Genomic DNA, 18992 nt, shown 5'->3' with positions numbered 1-18992 from the left:
ACATCCCGACATGATGAACAAGAATCAGCGGCAAAAGAGCTGCAAAAGTTTACTGTTTGAGTTGAACAACTGAAAGATGTGTGAGATTAACCTCGAAACATTAGAAAACATCCTCTCTCAATGCATCTTACATGGTCTGATGCTTCTCTTTCTTCTGCTTTGGAAATGCATATCTTATCAATGTTCTTTAGTGTGTGTCATGCACCTGCTGCTTCCTCCTATTGAACACTCCACTGCTCCTCTGTTGCTTTGCTACAGCGACCAGTTGCACATGTTTTATGTTGCACTTAATTCGTCACTTATTGTAGTTTTACACTTTACTGCCAATAATATTTATTCTTTGTGTCTGTCTTTTTTCTTTCTTTCTTTTGCAAAGTTTCTTCACCCACCTCTGTTCCGTGACCTCTACATGCAGATTACCATCCACTGTCTCCGGAGGCCAGACATGTAGTCAGCAGCGTAAAGCAGAGCTCATTTGTCTTTGTGAACCCTTTTCCTCTCAAACAGGTAATTCTACATGTTTGTGTGTGCATCAATCCGTCTTTATATGCTGTTGTAGAAACCTACATAGAAATAGAAAAATATTTCGAGGTTCCTAAAGTGACCTCATCAACTGTATGTTCTAACCAATTTTCTGGTGTCTGTTGTAATTAGCACAAATATGAGGTGGTCACAGAAAGGGCTTTATATCTAAAGCAGAAATGTATCCAATAGAAATCCAGTCCTAGGTGTTTGAACATGGTCTGACTGTCTGTCATCTGTCTGTCTGCATATATGCAAGGAGAAGGGTGCAGTTCACTAAGGGATACTTGTGTGTGTGAGTGAGAGACCGAGACCAAAGGGGGGGGGGGTAAGGATCCCATACTTGCCATGCCACCCCTGACACAGAATCCAACCGACCTTCCTAGTTGAGTGTTTGTGGCGTTGGTTGAGGAATATTGATACTTCAGGTCTATTTAATTGCTCTGCAAGAGTCTACTCAATAGCCAACAGTGGCTGTAGAGCAGTAATGCACATGCAAACGTACCTTTTATATGCATGGCTCACCTCTACCCTCACCAACCCACCATCACACATGCACAGAAACAAAAACAACACCCACCATTGCTCAGGGGATCTGGGTGTTCTTGAAAAGGAGAACAGAGAGCAAGGGGGTTTATTTTAGTCATAAGAGTAGACAGACCGATAGCTTAATCCGGAAAGAGTGTGAGTGCTTCTGTACAGTGACGAAAAGGCTGCTGAAGTGCCCAGTTCACTGTCACATTTAGGACCTGTCTGATATCAGCAGGTAGTAAATTGTCTCTCAGTGTTATTAATCAGCTGTAGTACGTTTGTATGTGTGTACGAGCATGTAAACATTTAACTGTTTGTCATTAAGGCCTGGGCACAGGTGCCATGGCCTCACGCTGCCCCCAAGTGTGTGTGTTTGTGTGTGTATGTTTGTGTCTCACCTGTATATGCATGTAGGACCTCCTGCACAACATCTTTAATGAACAGTATTTTGAATTATATTTTGCAAACTTCTGTGGATTGTGTGTATTTTGTTGGCATGTAGGTTTGTGACTAATCTGTGGCACAATCCAGAGTTGACCTCTGGCCCGGGCTTCCTCTGCTTTGCGTACTCCCACTGGCCGTCAGTATTTGAAGTGAGGGAGCTGTGACATCACAGTGTGGACACACAATGGCAACTGTGTGCTCTCACTGCGTCACAGATGCCCGCTTAACCCAGTGGATGCTAGGAAGGCCCATTTGGGAGATCATGCTGCCTGGTAGCAGTGTGTCACCATATGATATGAGGAAGTGATATCCTGTTAGTGTGAATGCATGTGATGTAGTATATGTGTGTGTGTGTATATTATGTATCATGGCTTTAGTCACTGCTAGAGGCTATATGGTACGTGTTATGTAAACATTGTAGCCACAACATATAGTGTCATAATGACACGTGTCACTTTACAGAGTTGGGGGATTCAGACAAGCATTTGAAATTAAATTTGGCCAATAAATTACATGTAATCTTTATTTGAATATATGCCCTACCTAAACTGATGAATTAGGAACGTATTTATCCATACATGAAGCTCGACTATAACAATGGCACATAAAGTGGAAGTGTACCACTCTACTGCACATTTCCACTTCTATGTGAAGCTCTTGTGTCTCCAGCCTGATATATTGTCCTTAACACTTTGTGTCAGGGAGCTTCGTGTTGTGTTGGAATGGGAATCTGTGTAGCATGTTAACATTAGAGTCTGGCTGACATGGATAACTTGGGGCTGAGGCAGATACAAAATTTCAGATACCAGACATTGGCATTGATCCTTAAAATGTTGTAATTAAACCCTTATGACAAAGAATAGTTTAACAGTTTAAATATAACAAATAAACGATTTTAAATAAAAAGAAAACAGAAATTCAACCAAATTTATAGAACTTATATTAACTTTATTTTTATTTTAAAACCTAAAAATAAAATTTTAATAAATTCAAAAAAACATTAAAGTCTTTATGTAAGTAAATTTACGCCGATACCGACATATCAGTGAAACTCAATTTGCCGATATCAATAAATCAATCTGTCTCTAAATTGGGTTCCTACTATTCAAATCAAATTGATCTAAATTCTTGGTCAATTGATACATTTATCTCTTGCTGTTATTAATATAGAAATGTGAACATCAGGATTGTTAAATCAGTATTGTATACATGTTATGGCTTTGGCTTTAGCATTTAAGGCTACAAGAATTGCTTAGACCTGCACAGTCAAACTTTATTTTTCCAAAATACAGTCCCTCTAAGGACTTTACAGTCTGTGCAGCCTAGTAGTCTATCCTAAGACCCTTAAAGCATAGACCACACTTCCTTCTCTGGCTGGCATTCCTACCTTGCCAATTGAGTTTGCAGATGTAATCACCCCATTTGTCAGAATCTATGAATACTCTCTGCAGCATTCCATGTATGTGTGTGAGCATTAAGCACCTTCAAAGACTCTTCAGTCACTCCAGGAGGGCCCTTCTTCCTCCTCCATGTTAGCAGTAGCTACAGAAGTGGCTCCACCAGCTTCAGTAGTTCTGAGTGTCAGAAACACTGTTGTGTCTAAGCCTTTCCTTGAGGCCATGCGCTCTCTGGGCCACGTTTGAATTGTGTTGTGTTTCAATGTGTATCTCTGCATGGGTGTGTGTTTTTCATGTGGGCCATCCAATGGGCACAAAGCGGGCAGTGTTTGCCCCCTCGGCTGCTGAAATGTACACTTTGGACAACAGGCGGCTTCAGTCCTTCTCAATAGGAGCTGCCCTTCTTATTGTACCTCACACACAATGAGCTTTTCTCTCTCTCCGTCTCACTGTGTCGTTCTCTCTTTATGACCATATACAGACAGTGTTTCTGATGAGAGACTGGAGGAATCTGATTCTGACTGATCTCTCTGTCACTGCTTTGCTGTGTCTCATCTCACAACAAATCAGCGGAGATATTAGAATAGAGTAGAAACTGCAGACTCTATAGAAAGATGGACGACACGTCTCCGCTTCCTCCCGGTGGACAAAAATGAAGCTAAAATATTCTTGATACCGGCACTGTCATCTTTCCGTTTTGACGTTATTTGGAGTCAGAGTATGCACAGTAGACATCGTGATGTGGAGCCGTGTAATTGAGGTCCTGCTGATACGGATGCTGGACCTATTGCGAGTCAGTCTCAGTCAATCTTACCTTTCCCCTGGTTTTTATAGCATCAAATACCTAATTAAATTGAAACTTACTGGACCCATGGGCACTTGAACATAAATCAGTGCGATAATAACAACCTCAACTGACAGGGACCATCTTTGGGAAATATTTTTTTTTGTCCCATCCACTAACAGGTGGGATTTGTGACCTATACTGCAGCCAGCAACCAGGGGATGATCAAGATGGTTTGGCTACACTTTCCGGAAGCAGTCATGTTGTCCATCTTTACGTGGTTGAAACGTGGCTCACCCTTTTGTGGGTGCAGAAGAGCTAAGTCATGCAGGGGATAAACACACAAGTCATTGCAGAAGGGGAACTGAGTCCTGGGAGTCCCCACTGTGTGTGTATGTGTGCGTGGGTGCATTCGTGCATGTGGTAGCTCTGTATATTAGAGAGAAAAGAGGAGGTGGTTAATGGGGGAGACTGGTGTTCCCCATGGTTTTTCTGCTCACATGATCACGCAAGAACAACAAGACCACATGACTCCCTCATGACCTCTCCACCATCGAGGAAATCTTCCTCAATTTGACACCTTTTGGAGGAACAGGATTGGCAGCGAGTCATTGTTACATCCTACGACCCACTTCCCCTATTTTTACCATAAGGGTAGATATAAAACCATTTTCCAGAATATGCTTATTTTAGCCTGTTTTGGTCTTAAGTCATTCATGTTGAGTTGTGTGGTCATGTATAACTGGTAGTGATAGTGGTTTTAGCATTACCAGTGGATTTTCTGATTTGTTGTTTCCCTCTGTTCTTATGACTTGACTTAGTGCATAGTTTTAGGGGTTCTTAATGTTATTAGTTTGTAAAGCAAATTTGGATTTAAAAGGGCCATTTACATATGAAAACAGATTCACGTGATTTCTGGAATGGATTTTCAACCAACCTCATTTAATGGAAACACGCAAATATTCACTTAGATTAATAAACAAAATGATTGGGTGTAGCATTTGTTATGGATAAACTGATTAGAATTTGGTGCCTGGGGGTCAAAGGTCGAGGTCACAATGACCTCATGCTACTGTTTCAGTTGTCAAAGGTAAAGGTCATAGTGACCGTTTTATATGAAAATCATATATAGAAAAATGAACGCAGACACTGCACTGGTTGACTGAGCTTACAAACGCAGTGCAGTAATTATAGTTATTGTTTAGATGTTGACCATATTATCTACCCTTATAATTTATGTGTTTTTTATTTGTGTTTACTTACATTGGCATTATATGCAGATACATGAGTGGTATTTGTAGTTTTTCCTGTTGTTTTGAGAGTAGCTTGGACGACTATATTATTAATTGTACTTTGCTGTCGTGTTGCATATTGAATCCAGGTCTCCCAGTGGTGCTTCAAGATAAATGATTCATCCATACCTGTTAGTGAAGTTAGTGGCACCAATAGAAATGGAAAAGGTCTTCAAGCTGACAGGTGGAAGCTGTTAGCCTTTAATTTATGTCTAATAAACTCTTATGTATTTACAAGCTATAAAAAAAGAAGGAAAGTCAGCGCAGGAGTTTCTGCTTGACCCTCAGTAGCTGGGAGCATTGGCTGGGTTTCAAATCTTTTGACCAAACCTATTATCAAATCCTTTTACCATTGAATTAATACTCCTATGTTGTATTTTCATGATTTTTATCTTGAAATGGGAACAAGGATACAGAGACTACTTTGACGTAAACAAAGCTTATCCATAATAAGAGCATGACATAAAGAGCCTCTATCCACAAAGACACAGCTTAGTAAACATATAAAAAGGTTTATCACAATATTGCACATTTTCTTCTCTTCTTCTCACTAAGGCTCTCATTAACAATCAGGCATCTGCATGAATAGAATACATCCACTGTTGATACGTACACTTATTGTTAAACTGCAGATACTTATAGAGGATTACTTTTCACATTAATAAAATTTAACTTGATCTGAAGTTCTGTTAATCTCCTGCCCCCTCCTGTTTTTTTTGTCCCCTTTAGTTCTTTACTCACTATTTCTCCCCCTTTTCTCCTCTTCCACAGCTCACTCTACCTCTCGGGCTGGACTGCGGTGCCCTGACGCCGGCTCGCCCTCCCCTGCCCCCTCGCCCCACAGCAATGGCCTCACGCATCGGGCTGCGTATGCAGGTACAACACAATTGCCCTTCATGGTCTCATATACATGCAGGCCTATTATTAGCTTAATAGCTTTATTAGCTATTTATAGATATCACACTCTGTAGTGTTTGCTGTCTTGTTTCTGAGAGGCTCCTGGAGAGGAAAGTATTCTAGTCAGTATTCGGGTGTGCAATTTTTTAAAGGGCATCTACACCCTGCAACAGTCTTTTTCCACTGGTACATTTGGCCACGCTATTAGATTGTAGACCGTACATAAAGATGGATGACATGACAGCTCCCCCAAAATTTTGCCAAATCATCTTGATTTACCCCCGGGGTTTATATATTCCAGCTTCTCAACGTTGTTAAATTGGACATGGACCAAACAAAAAATTAAAAAAGTTAAATACATTTTTCCAAAGATGGTTTATTTTATTTTAGGTTGTTCTTATCACACTGATGTTTTGGCTCAAATGCTAATTTCCCCAGTAAGATTTGTTGTAATGAGCATTTCTATGTGTATGTGTCCAGCTGATGCGAGACCAGCTGCAGCAAGAGGAGCAGCGCGAGCGGGAGCAGCGGCAGCAGAATGCAGTCATGCAGCCTTACATGCAGCAGCGCATGGCCGGGCCGCCTGCACCCACCCCGGCCATCAGCACCCCACAGCATTACCAAAGCATGCAGGTCCCTGTGGAGGTTCTCAAGGTCAGTAGGGTTACAGCAGATGGTTTTCATCATCAATGTCTTATTATTTCTTATCTATTTCTTATCTACCCAACAGCACAGTGAGCCAAAGAAATGTAAAAAATGCCCATCACAAATTTGACTTTGTCACAGAGATAATACATTTAGCACTACTGGTTAGTGTGTGAATGCAGTGGTTTTTCAATGCATAACTTATACACAATCTATTGACAAGGAATTATTGTGGCAAGAAAAAGAACAAACATTTTAGCAGAGATTTGTGATTTGATCTGAACACCCGGTCCCCAAACAAGGAGTGCAGTGACATTTCTCTGACTCACTTCAGGTTGACATGCAACTGCAACAAAAAGTGATTTGCAGATTGTAGTGAGGGGATTAGCCGAAGAGGGGGAAAACGATCTACAGGAGTTTCAAAAGGACAAGATGCTGCAGCACTTCTGTTAATCCACTAACACGTTACTGAGACAGGATAGCAGGGTGCAGCAGAGACTTGGATGCAGTGTCCTTTCACTTAGCAGCTCTGCCACACAGGGAAAATTCAAGCACAGATTTGAAAAAGGCAAAGAGAGAAAAATGCGGTGGAGCAGCCAGCAGGTAGGGAGACAGAAGAGGGAGCAGAGATAAGAGAGGTTTGACATGTTTTGTGATAGGACAGACAGGGGTGACGTAGTAAGTCTGACTCTGACTGGGACTGATAAAGCTAAAGTGACATTTCGCCTGATTCCCATGAACATCCGTGGGTCCTTATCTTTTATTTTGTGTGTTTTTGTTGTGTATGTCTGTGTGCAAAACTCCATTATGTGCTTGTCTGTGTCTCGCTTTATGTTCTTTGGAACCATAAATCTACAGTTTGTATCCACCAGTAACTATTGACAGCTCACTCTGCATGCATGTGTGTGTGGGTGTTTGTTTGGAATGTTGAGAATGAACCGAAGTGTTTTGTCAGTATCTGTCCCTTCATGCTGTAGATAAAGTGAGCTGTCTGTCCAACAGGCTCACAGCCTGTCATACCTCCTGAGCTGTGTTTCTTTGGACTTCATCTATCCTGACAGAGCTGGGCCGGACAGATTAATAGCTGTTCTTCTGCCTTATCGGCCAAAACAGCTGATTGCTAATCAAGCATATCCAGAGTGTCAAGATTTGTTGGGAAAATAAATATAATCACTAACAAAGTAAAAAGACTTTGTTGAAACTGCAACGTTTCTTGTTGATTGGATATAATCTGGTTGGGGGTTTGTAGGGCTGAGGAGTTGAATATTTCCCGTGTATCAATGGGGAGCAGCCCTTCTCCTTACTGAGCTTTACTCTTTGATGTGAAGGAATGAGGCCAACCCATTGCTTTTTGTAGCCACACCACAGGGTTTACTTTGGCTTTACCCATGTAGGCATTACTACCAACTTAATGCTACTATGTCCTTTTCCAATCCTGGGTTCAGTGACGGGAATAAAGAAATGTACATCTGAATACTGAATTTGTTCTGTTTTGTGTCTACATGTCAGTTTTAAACTAATGGACTAACCTGTATTTTAACAACTGTCTGTCATTTTTGGTGTACCAGTATATAAAACCTGTGTTTACTTTGTCCCCACCAAATAATTAAAACATGGAATCGTCAAGAGGATCAATAAAGAATTGGGTTCAATTGATTGGATGTACACAATCAATGGAATAAAAATAGATTTCAGCCTTTTTCTGTCCATCTTTCATACAGGTACAGACTCACCTCGAGAACCCCACAGACTACCACATCCGACACACACAGAGGCAACAGTTGAAAGAATATCTGTCTACAACCCAGGCCACCAAACAGGTACCCGACAATGTTCTACTGTTTATTGCTAGTTTGTCTTTCATTAAAGGTAGGGTAAGCAATTCAAACATTAGCAACTGGGACAACACAATCCTGACCTATTGTTTCACAGAACCACATGTGAGCAAAAGAAATGAATGTTATCCACCTGACAAACAGAAACAGATCTACCTCTACCTTTTCATCCCTTTTAACCCTTTCTCCCAACTCCTGGAGGTCTCTCATTGAAATCCTCACAGATGTTCTTGCAGGTCTTTCCCTCTTTCGTTATTTCGATATCTTTTTTGGGTGACCTGCAGTCTAACAGTAGTTGTTACGGTAGTAGCGCTGTATGTTATCTGGGTAGTATAGGGCAGAGAAAACATTGATATACAGAGAATCAGTGTATCGTTAACATATAATGTTTGTGAACATTCCCACCCTTCACCCCATCCTGTCCTCTGCACAAGCACAAATATCCTTGTTGCGGATTGGCTGCAACAGGGTTGTGCTTTTTAGGTCATCTAGCTTTCTTTGTTTCCCAAATACTGAGCCAGGGTGTATTTACACCAGATTTCTTCCAGCGCCCAAACACAACATAGAGCTAACGGACCGTGACTAGCAGAATGCTGACAAAAAGAATACTGGATTAAAATTGCTTACCTCACCTTTAAATCAGCTCTGTCTTTATATGGTCAGTGATGCATTACATTTATCTATGTCAGTACTATATTACACATTAACTCCATCACATCTCTCTTGTTATCCCTCTCTCTGTCTGCAGACGGTCCACGCAGCCGCAGGCCTGATTCCACCAACTTCTCCCTCAAATATGGGACCCACAGGGGGGTCCGCGTCTGCCCCACCTCCCCTCCAGTCCCCACACATGCGCACCGAGCAGCTCCTGACTGGCAACAGTGCACCCAACAGCCCCATGGCCATGCTCAACATCAGCTCCAGCCACGAGAATGAGGTAGTCGTCTGCGTGTCTGGTTAGACCTAGGCGTAATAAACATGAACTCCTGGTCAAGTCATAAAGGGCATTTTACAAGAACCAAATTGAACAAATATCCCTAAAATATGACTTAATGACACTCCTATATAAAATTATGAGGTTTGAATATTACCCCGGAATTGACATTATCTCCACACATTTTATGAAAGCATCATAATGATTTGATTGGTCTCGGTAGGCTGGAGTGCCGCTTGTAAATGCACTGGTGTTAATGTGTTGTGTTGATGTGTGCGCACACTTGGCGTGTAGATGAATGTGTTGACTAACAGGCTTTAACTGACGTGGGCTATCATCGGAATTTAAACGCTTCATTATGACTTTGCAACAGTAATTAAAGCTTAACAAGTGACAGGGGAACAGCAGAACCCAAAGCCCTTTGCACCCGGTAGACTTTGACCATCTCTCCTACTCCAGCACTCGATCACACTTATTTCTGTCACTCAGAGAAAATTGTTTTACTTTCTAGCCTAAGTGACAAATAGGTGATCGTTTCTCTCGAGTGCCTGCACCTAAAGGCAAGTTGCTCTGCAGGCCTGCATGCCATCAGGTTTCAGATGCTTTCATAAATGCAGGAGTAGTGACAGTGTTTTCAGTGCAGTGTATCCGGTGCCGTATTAAAGTCAGACATTATGGTTCATTAAGGTTTTCATAACCACATAGGTTATCTCTCTTTTTTTCAGATGGATGAGGTAATTGATGACATCATCAGCATGCAGTCCAGTTACGATGATATTCAGGCATACATTGACCCTGTCCAGATGCCCAACACAGTAAGTAAATTAAAACCAGAAGGGGAAAACACACCATGAGATGCACTCTAAAAATCACTTCAGTTTTATTGTCTTTTATTTGTCTAATAATTCCAAAAATCTATTTCTGCCTTTCTATATGCGGATCGCTCTTCTTTCGTCTTCACACTTGGCATGTGTATTGTTAAGGTCCAAAGGAAGTGCAGTGTGGAATTTGGTTGATTTAGACAAGTGATAAGTTCATTATTAATAAACGTTGAATTAACAGGCAACCAGCTGTAGCAGCCGTGGCTGGGACACAACGTGAGTGATGTTGTTTATCAGGACAACAGCCCTGTTCGTAACAACAGCAACAGCATCTGCAACTGATTCTCCAGTTTGGGGTTCAGCGTACTTAGTCGAGCTTCGCCAAACTTTGAATATGCAGGTGATCAGCACTTTGTGCAGCGAGGCAATACCTTTTACAGTTTCAGAAGGAAAGATTCACTTTGTTTTGTAGCAGCAATTTTAACTTGTCAAGTATGTAATTACAGTGACATTTCATGCTTTGTACTGTTTATTTGATTGTAGTATTTATTAGAAACACATCACTTACACAATTACAGAATAATATATGATATACATGCATTTCTTAGAGGTTAATATGACTTCACACATTTAATGTAATTTTCTTTCACTTTTCCGGCTAAATGTTCAGTGTTGTAAGCCAGCCGTTATCATTTTGCTTTAAACTTACTGTCTTGATTGTCAGACTGTCCTTGCATGTCCCCACATAAAGCGATAGGTTATGTCTTTACTCGCCCATACACACAACACATACAAACATGTAAAAGTATATAATTAACTTAAACCCTAAACATCCCAGCCCTAAACCATGTTGGACATGTTTAGATAAGTGGATGGAAGTCATGTTAGATAAGGACTGCACAGTGCTTAGGGTTTGAGGGAATAAACTCAGAAAATTAACAATTAAACAGCCGGCAGTTACAGTTCAACTTGTTTACGAGACGTTTCGGACAGAGAGGGAGGTGGAGGAGGAGAGGAGGTGGGGGGATAGAGGGGGGGGCAAAGGAGGGAGGAGGGAAAGGGGGATGAGTGCAATTTGTCCAAGGGAAAACAGGCTGAAAGTCCAGTTAGGGGAAAGTTCACTCTTGTTTGGTGGAGAGCAGAGGTAGAAGAAAGACAGGATCGGTGCCGCTAAGGTCATTCTCCTAGGACAGGGGCGGCAGAGGCAGAGAGCGCTCTGTGTGCTGCTGGTGCCCGAGAGCGAAGAAGAAAGAGCCCGGCGGCCCAGTGAGGAAAGGAGTAGAGGATGAAGGAGATGAGTAAGACGTATGCCATTGTGGAAGTTTTTGAAGGAGAACAGATTCAGCTGGTAAGATAGTTGTTTGTTTGTCGTACTGCTTTAGCTTTTGATTGCCGTTGTGGGGTAGGTTTTTCGTTTCGGAGTCAACCACAATTGGACGGATGCAGTGGCTGCTCTAACTCCCAGCCTCAGGTCTCTGATTATAAGATGAGCCATGGCAGGGGCGGCGGGGTGGAGGAGGGTCAGTGTCTGAAAGCTCTTTCATATTTCTGTCTGGATGTGTGTTTCTGCACGGGAATCAGGAATGTTTCCAGAGTTTGAGTTGATGTGGAGCATAATGTATGTTTGTGTGTTTGTTTGTGTGTGTCTGATCCAAAAAGAGAGGGGGGGGGGTGCAGCCTCCTGTAGCTTTATCTGGTTGTATGTCCTCTGTGATTGATTGATTGGTTTAATCTGTGTGCGTTTGTGTGTGTGCGTGTGCGTACGTTCGTGCCTATGTCTATGTGTGTTTGTGTGTTTGTTGGTGTGTGCATGTTTAACATCCCACTGATTGAACAACCCATAGGGTAATCTGTGTGCCGGCCCAATAGCTCAGCTGAGATAAAACTACAGCTCTGTCATAGGTCTGCTGTTTCAGAACATTTGTAAAGTTTGATGTGGAGCAGTGTTTTGTGTTCAAACACACTGGAAACCAGACTTTAGAGCCTTATTCCCAACTGACAGACCAGTAAGTAAAACTCACCTGCTAATCCTGATGCGGATTAAAGCGGCAAACCTCATGGAATTCTTGGAATCTCAAAGTTTAGTAAGAGCTGGGAACACCACTGAATACCAGGCACAAGTGAGCAGTTCAACTCTTAAATGTGTGTCAGTGTGTGCGTGCGTGTGTGTGTATGGATGGATGGATGGTTACACTGAGCCTTACTGATTCCCTTGCTTGTTCAATTGAGTTAAATGTTGAGGGGCGGGCTTCCCTGCCAGGACATGGGAGGTCAGTGTAGAAGGAGGAGGAGGCTGGGGAATAGTTTGTTTCAAAGAATGTGTTTTTGAATCTTCTATCATCAGTGGACAATTTGAAAAAAGCTTGTTATCGTGAGGCTTTGTATTATTTTAATATGGTATGTTGTCACTTAACATGATGCATACTTTAACAGTATTTGAGAATGACTTTGCTCACTTAATCAGCTTAACGTACAAGTAATAGGAAGCTTTACTTGCATCATAGGATATCTATATTGGATATACTGTTCATTCCTAGTTATTTTCAAATCCAGCTCTTAACCATAATATAATGTATAAAGAATATGATATCCTGCTTTTAAGTGAATATTTATGTTTCATCTGTGCATTCTTCATATCTTTAGAATTTGAATACATCATATAATTTACATACAGACGTCAACCTGCAGAGGTGTGTGTGTGTGTGTGTATGTTTCGTCTGCGAAGGTGTTTGATCTCACAGCTCACACAGTAGCTGGCAGATAAGGTATCTTTTCCTTTTGAGTTCTTTATCTTTCAGGCCTCATTAGCAGCGTCACATTTGCCCTCGCTTCGGGGGAGTGCGACACGGCCGATGATGGGGGCATAAAAAGTCCATCACACTCGTTAAACTACACAATTAAAAGGAAATCATGTCGTTTTAAGAGTCCATACAAAACCATATCACGGCTGTTACCCAACGTCTAAAGGGCAAGAGTTGGGAGACCTCTTGCACAGGTGTGTGTCCAGGAGCTGGAGAAGGCAGATTAGAGAATAAAGCCATAAAGAGATATAAGATAGAGAGTGTGATAGTCAATCATTGCTGTGTATTTGGCACACCACTCTCAGGTGTGATATTATTGCATTATCTCCTGTTATCTGCTCCTTACAGCACACTAAACATGAACACTGTCTCCATAAAGGTGCTCAACGAGGTGTGTGTAAAGCTGTACTAGCCATATAAGACTTTAATATTGTTTGGATTTAACACCAGTGAAACCTGATGACTTTTTAAAAGAATGTGTTAAGTTTAAAATTCCTTCTGCTTATAGCGTGGTAAAATCACAAATTTATTCTGTGCAACGTGTCATCGTCCTGGAAAAGGATGGCATCTTAGGTTATATTCTTCCTGAGGTGTTTTTTAAGGTTTAAGGCCAAGTAGAATTAAAGCTGAACTCATTGAACATCTGACAAACCTGGTTGCATCAAGGCATATAGAATGATTTTTCAACCTTCTTATATTACAGAGTTTACATCCATGAGCAGAATGTTTTCTACGTGTGTGTATTTATTGTGTGTGTGTGTGTGTTTGTTTGCCTTAGCTCCCTTTGTCTAGCAGTCACCTGGATGTTTACACGGGTCCTGGGATGAAGGGGCCAGCCATTGCCATGACCAGTAACTCCTGTCCCGCCAACCTGACCGTCAAACGAGAACTGACAGGTGAGAAAGTCGACGTTTTCCACATTGCCGTAACAACTACTTCGATGTTCTACATGTATAAGTAATATTGAAGACTGTTTCTCACTGAGTGTATTTAAAAACATCGATGAAAAACTGCTGTTTCTGTTGAGATGCTGCAGAGTCGCAGCCATAAGTTAATCGCTTTTTGTTATCGCAACGCTGCAGAAGCCCGAGTATTGGCCAAGGAGAGACAGAAAAAAGACAACCACAATCTGAGTAAGTCTCCTCACCTTCCGCCTCGATGCCCAAAGTGTCTACCTCCTTTCTCTGTTTCCCACACCACCACTATACATATCCCTAGAAATGTGTGCACACAGCACATGCACACACACATGCACACTCACATGCACACAGGCACCATAATCTGTCTCTTGCAAAAACAGTTTTACACATCCTTGCACCGATTTAGCTGATAGTGCAACTAGTGGGTGGATGGTTAACCTGGTCATTTCTGCTGTTCTGGCATTTAAGTGTAATTGCCTGTGACCGTGTGTGTGTGTGTGTGTGTGTGGATGGGTGTGTGGGTGTGTTTGTGTTTGTCACTTTTTGCCCTTTACTATATATGCACTAATCTGTACTTTTCTAGGAACTACTGTGCCCAACCTAAGTATCAGCTTCAGAATTAACACCTTGATGTCTGTGTTGATCATATACAAACTTGAAAATTGACTGTTGTAGTTCAAAAGGCCACAATCTGCCTTCCTTAACTTATTGTTTAAGCCTTTTAATTCTTCTGTACTATTGCTTTTATAATGTATTTACCTTTGTCACTTCCTGTTTTACCCCACCCCTGATGTTGTTTTTCCTCTTTTATAGTTGAAAGGAGGAGGCGATTCAACATCAATGATCGTATCAAAGAGCTGGGCACCATGATCCCCAAAACCAATGACCTGTGAGTTACTTTGCTGATGTTTTCAGTTAGATAAATAGTTTGAGTCGAATCAGTTACTTAAAGTTACTTACGTTTAGAAATTGTTTGTGTTTACTGTGTGCATAGTGATGTGCGCTGGAACAAAGGCACGATATTGCGGGCGTCTGTTGAGTACATCAAGCGCATGCAGAAGGATATGCATAGGAGCAGAGAGGTGGAAAACAACTTCAAGAGGATGGAAATGGCCAACAAACAGCTGTTGCTACGCATCCAGGTAACACACACACACACATATTACTTTGCAGAAACACACACCCAGAGAGCACAGAGTTAGATATGATTTTGCCTACTGTCTACAGGAGTTGGAGATGCAGGCTCATGTACATGGTCTGCCCAACGCCTCTCCCTCTGGCCTGAACCTGTCTGACCTGATGTCTCCCTATATCAAACAAGAGTTAAGCCCAGAGGATAAGCTTTCTCACCCTCAAATACAAGCCCACCACCAGCCCCAGCACCTTCCCCGGAACCAGGCTCAGCCCCAGCCCCACCAGCACCACTTCCTCCCGCAAAACCACCTTCAACTTCAGGGCCAGGGTCAGCTACAGCAAAGGCAGATGCAGCAGCTCCCCCAGCACCTCCAGCAGCAAGCGCCCATCCAGTACCCGGCTGTAGGCAGCTCCCAGCCCTTTGACTATGCCCAGTCGCTGGACTTGTGCGATGGTATACCCGGCTTCTCAGACGGCATGTCGGGGCTGGGCGACCTGAGCGGACTGGACGTCCAAGGGAGGAGAACCGACCTAAGCTTCCTGATGATGGACGAGCCCCTGTCCCCAATGGGTGGAGACCCGCTGCTCTCCGCGATGTCCCCCGAGGCCTCGATCGACTCCAGCCGCAGATCCAGCTTCAGCATAGAGGATGGAGACATACTGTAGACACATGTACACACTGACACACACTTACACACATAGAAGCACATCCAGAGGTTTCACAGAGGGTGTAGTAAGCACGTTAGAGTGACAGCGCAAACTGTGACACACGTGCAGCACATACAGGAGAAAAGAAATCAGCCACCAGACATCACAGCAGACATTCACCCAGCACAAACTCACAGCATGCTGCACACAAACACACACTGGTGACACTCAGATAATTATGGTACAAGCATAAAAAGGTACACGAATCTCACACAGTTGAAAAAATTCAGGACAGTGCAACCGTCTACACTCGCGCGCACACACACACACAAACACACACACAAACACACACACACAAGCGCGTACAAGATAACCTGAGCAGTTTGAAAGTTTGCCTGACAGACTGAGCATTTACAAGGGGGGAGTCAGCACTGCCAGGTCAGGAGTTATATAGCGCACTTGGCCTTGTTTCCATGAAGGTGGCTCTGAATCATAATTGAACAAGGGACAAAAACCAGCAGTTAATTAGATTGAAGTTATCAGATACAAGGACAACGGAGTTCATTGTCTCACTTGATGGAGGACAAGTTATTTTCCCCTTTACATCAACCTCTTTTAAGAACCATAAATGATTGAATGAACGATAGAGAATAAAATGGAAATAGCTTCATGGTCCTGCATACATAATTTATCGTGAGCGGAGGATGCAGTCGAGTCCCAGCGTTCTGCTTCTCAACCTGGATTTACACATGAGTTTGACAAAGATTTGGTCTCAATTTATTGCATCTTTCCCTCTTTTAGTTTACGATTGTCAGGAGATTTGTCTCCCCACAAGCACGTTCACATGCGCACATGCGCACACACACACACACACACACTGCTGTCCCCTCCGTTTCTACACCTTGAAAAAAGAAAACCGTTTCATGGTCTTCAAATGGTCTCATCAGAATCTGTGAGGTGTCAAAATACTCAGGTACTATAACACGATACACGAGCAGGATCATTTTTTTAAAGTAGAAGCAGATGTTAACCTGAACTGTTTCGGGGCCACAACTCTGATCATTGTGCCTTTTTGATTTGTGCAGCTGCTGCTCCCCGTGTTTTATAGGTTAGAGGTCATGACCAGGGATTTTGGTTATAATATCAAGTTCAGTTATGCCTGTAAAAGCTTTACAGTTGCCATTAATAATGCAGTAGATAAACAGTGAATGCTTCTGTCACTGAAGCGATCAACCCGGCAGGGCTCAAACCAGAGGCCCAGATGTCAGGAAAGATAGAGTTACAGGGTTTGATGCTGGAGAGAGAGAGAGAGACGGAGAAAGAGATGATTTGTCTCGACCGACAGCAGCAGTGGTTGTAGTCTTCACTGGAAAATCACACTTGCATGCATTCTCACGCTTTGGTTCACAAACTAACATGCATACACTCGCCAAGGAAACGCATACACACGCACATACACACACTGCAGTGTGCTTTGAGCTGTTCTCAGATCAGCACATTAACAAGTCCCCCGTGCTTTGGTCTCTCCTGCTGATGAGTGAAGCTCCCAGCCACAGAGGTAAATCACAGGCCTGCTGTCCAGCGCGTCACACACAGGTAGTCTGTTAACCCACTGGCTACTGTCTCCACAGCCAGGACTGGAGCAGGTGAGCCTGACTTGTGCCTCTGCTGTTGTAAACCCCGGGCTTGGCTTATGATCAGTAATGATAAAAGTAGAAAACAAATTTGAAGGTGATTTTCTTTTTTTTTAATTAAAATAAGTGTTTGTTTTTCTTTAATATATAGTTTGTTGTTTATTTTATCCCCCAAAGCACTGGAAACTATATTATTGTTTTTGAACTTTGTACATGGAAGAATTACGAAATAAGATTTATTTCAGATATTTTATGACGCTAAGCCACTTAAATGTATTTTTATTTGTATTTGTTGTTTTAGTTTTATTTCAGTTTTATTCCAAAAATTATAATTTTCAAAAAGTACTCTGTACAGACGTTAATGCCGCCAATGTTTTGTCTCGTTGAGAGGGGAAAGCCGTATATAAACTTCCAAATTTCAAGTAACTAAAGAGATGAAAAGAAGATGTAGTTTTATGATGCCATTTTTTTTACGTGATTTGGATTTTATTTTCTCTCTCTTTAAACATTGAAATTTGGAGCCAGACATGGATGGAAGGTGATTCTTTGAGTTCATTACGTTCAAATAGCTCATTTTATGAATGTATGGTTTTACTATTGGTAATCTGGAGCCGGTCAGCATTTCTTGCCATGCCTCCCCCCCCCTGCCTCTGGCTTCTTTGAAGACTGGAAATACGACTGACTTCCCATAAACTCTGAGCCGAGAAGTTGCCCTGGAGCTGTATCATAGACTCTCTCCGTCTGCCTACCAGAGTTGTGCCTTTTCTCTCTCAGCCACAGTTTTGACTGTTGTACTGTCACCCAGCCAACACTCCAAAGAGCTGCTCGGGCGTCCCCTACTCTCCCACTAGAGGGCGCTCTGCAGAGGAAACTACACAGGGAAAAGTGGCTCTGATTTTACTGAGAATATAAAATGTTTTACCAAAACCATCACTGGCTTTTTGTTGCTTTTATTAATATGAATTGTGTGTGTGTGTGTGTGTTTGTCTTTATTGTATATCACCAATGTGTGGACAGGAATAGTTTTTGTTGATTTGGGTAAAATTCTGTCCATGCAAGGTTAAGGTGATATTTACTTACAAGAGGATTCTGTGGAACCACCACTAGAAGAGAAGGTTCTCCAGTTTCCAGCTCACATACCTGAATAGAAACCACAAACACACTTGAAGCACTGAGAATTTTCAGTGAAATAAAAGACATGTGTCTTGTAATTAAACTTTAAAATGAACAAAAGGAATATATTGTTGATTTATAGAGGAGGAAGAAGGGATCAATATCTTGTAAGAATTTTCCATGTAGTTAATTGATTTTGAGACATTTATTATTCCAATATTATATTTTATATTTTGAAACATGTCTTTGGGGCTTGATGCCTATCTAATATAGAGATACAAATCTTAAGTTTTAGTTTCTAATGAATACAAGTCTGCCATGGCCTCGTGTCAAAAATCTTCAACACACCATAAAACCCTACTAAATGTTATTGCATTATATTTGCACCAGGGGGCAGCAGGGATCTATTGTACAGAGGAGTCATTTAGCTCCTCTGTGATATTTCTCTCAGCAGTAACAGTAAAGGGCTGAGCTGCTGTGCAACTGACCTCTATAATACTACTTAAGAACATAATCTCTCTCTTGCTTGTTCACAAATGGCAGAGTTGATGCAAAGTGAGATTTCTTTTTTTCAAGAGTAAGAATTCGTCTGCAGCTGCAGAAACTGACTTTTTGTTTTGCCCTGGTGAATGAAACTGAA

The 18992-nt window shown here is 42.0% G+C and overlaps 1 protein-coding gene across 2 annotated transcripts in view; it reads left to right on the top strand.

Moving 5' to 3' along the window:
* Positions 1 to 18169, top strand: part of tfeb (transcription factor EB) — a 29470-nt gene extending 11301 nt beyond the window's left edge. The window contains exons 1-11 of one of the 2 annotated variants that reach the window (XM_061069382.1): positions 428 to 507; positions 5742 to 5846; positions 6348 to 6521; positions 8234 to 8332; positions 9096 to 9284; positions 10007 to 10096; positions 13682 to 13799; positions 13986 to 14036; positions 14637 to 14712; positions 14818 to 14965; positions 15051 to 18169. In XM_061069382.1, the coding sequence (XP_060925365.1) occupies positions 5817 to 5846; positions 6348 to 6521; positions 8234 to 8332; positions 9096 to 9284; positions 10007 to 10096; positions 13682 to 13799; positions 13986 to 14036; positions 14637 to 14712; positions 14818 to 14965; positions 15051 to 15623 (1548 nt within the window). In that variant the 5' untranslated portion in view covers positions 428 to 507; positions 5742 to 5816 and the 3' untranslated portion in view covers positions 15624 to 18169. Of the gene's footprint in view, positions 1 to 427; positions 508 to 5741; positions 5847 to 6347; positions 6522 to 8233; positions 8333 to 9095; positions 9285 to 10006; positions 10097 to 13681; positions 13800 to 13985; positions 14037 to 14636; positions 14713 to 14817; positions 14966 to 15050 lie in introns of those variants that run through there. The other variant, XM_061069381.1, reaches the window with a different exon arrangement.
* The last annotated feature ends 823 nt before the right edge of the window (positions 18170 to 18992 follow it).

The sequence above is a fragment of the Limanda limanda genome, chromosome 4, assembly GCF_963576545.1.
Source record: "Limanda limanda chromosome 4, fLimLim1.1, whole genome shotgun sequence".
NCBI lineage: Eukaryota > Metazoa > Chordata > Actinopteri > Pleuronectiformes > Pleuronectidae > Limanda > Limanda limanda.
Note: the sequence above shows the minus strand (reverse complement) of the source record. Positions and strands in the feature narration are given on the sequence as shown.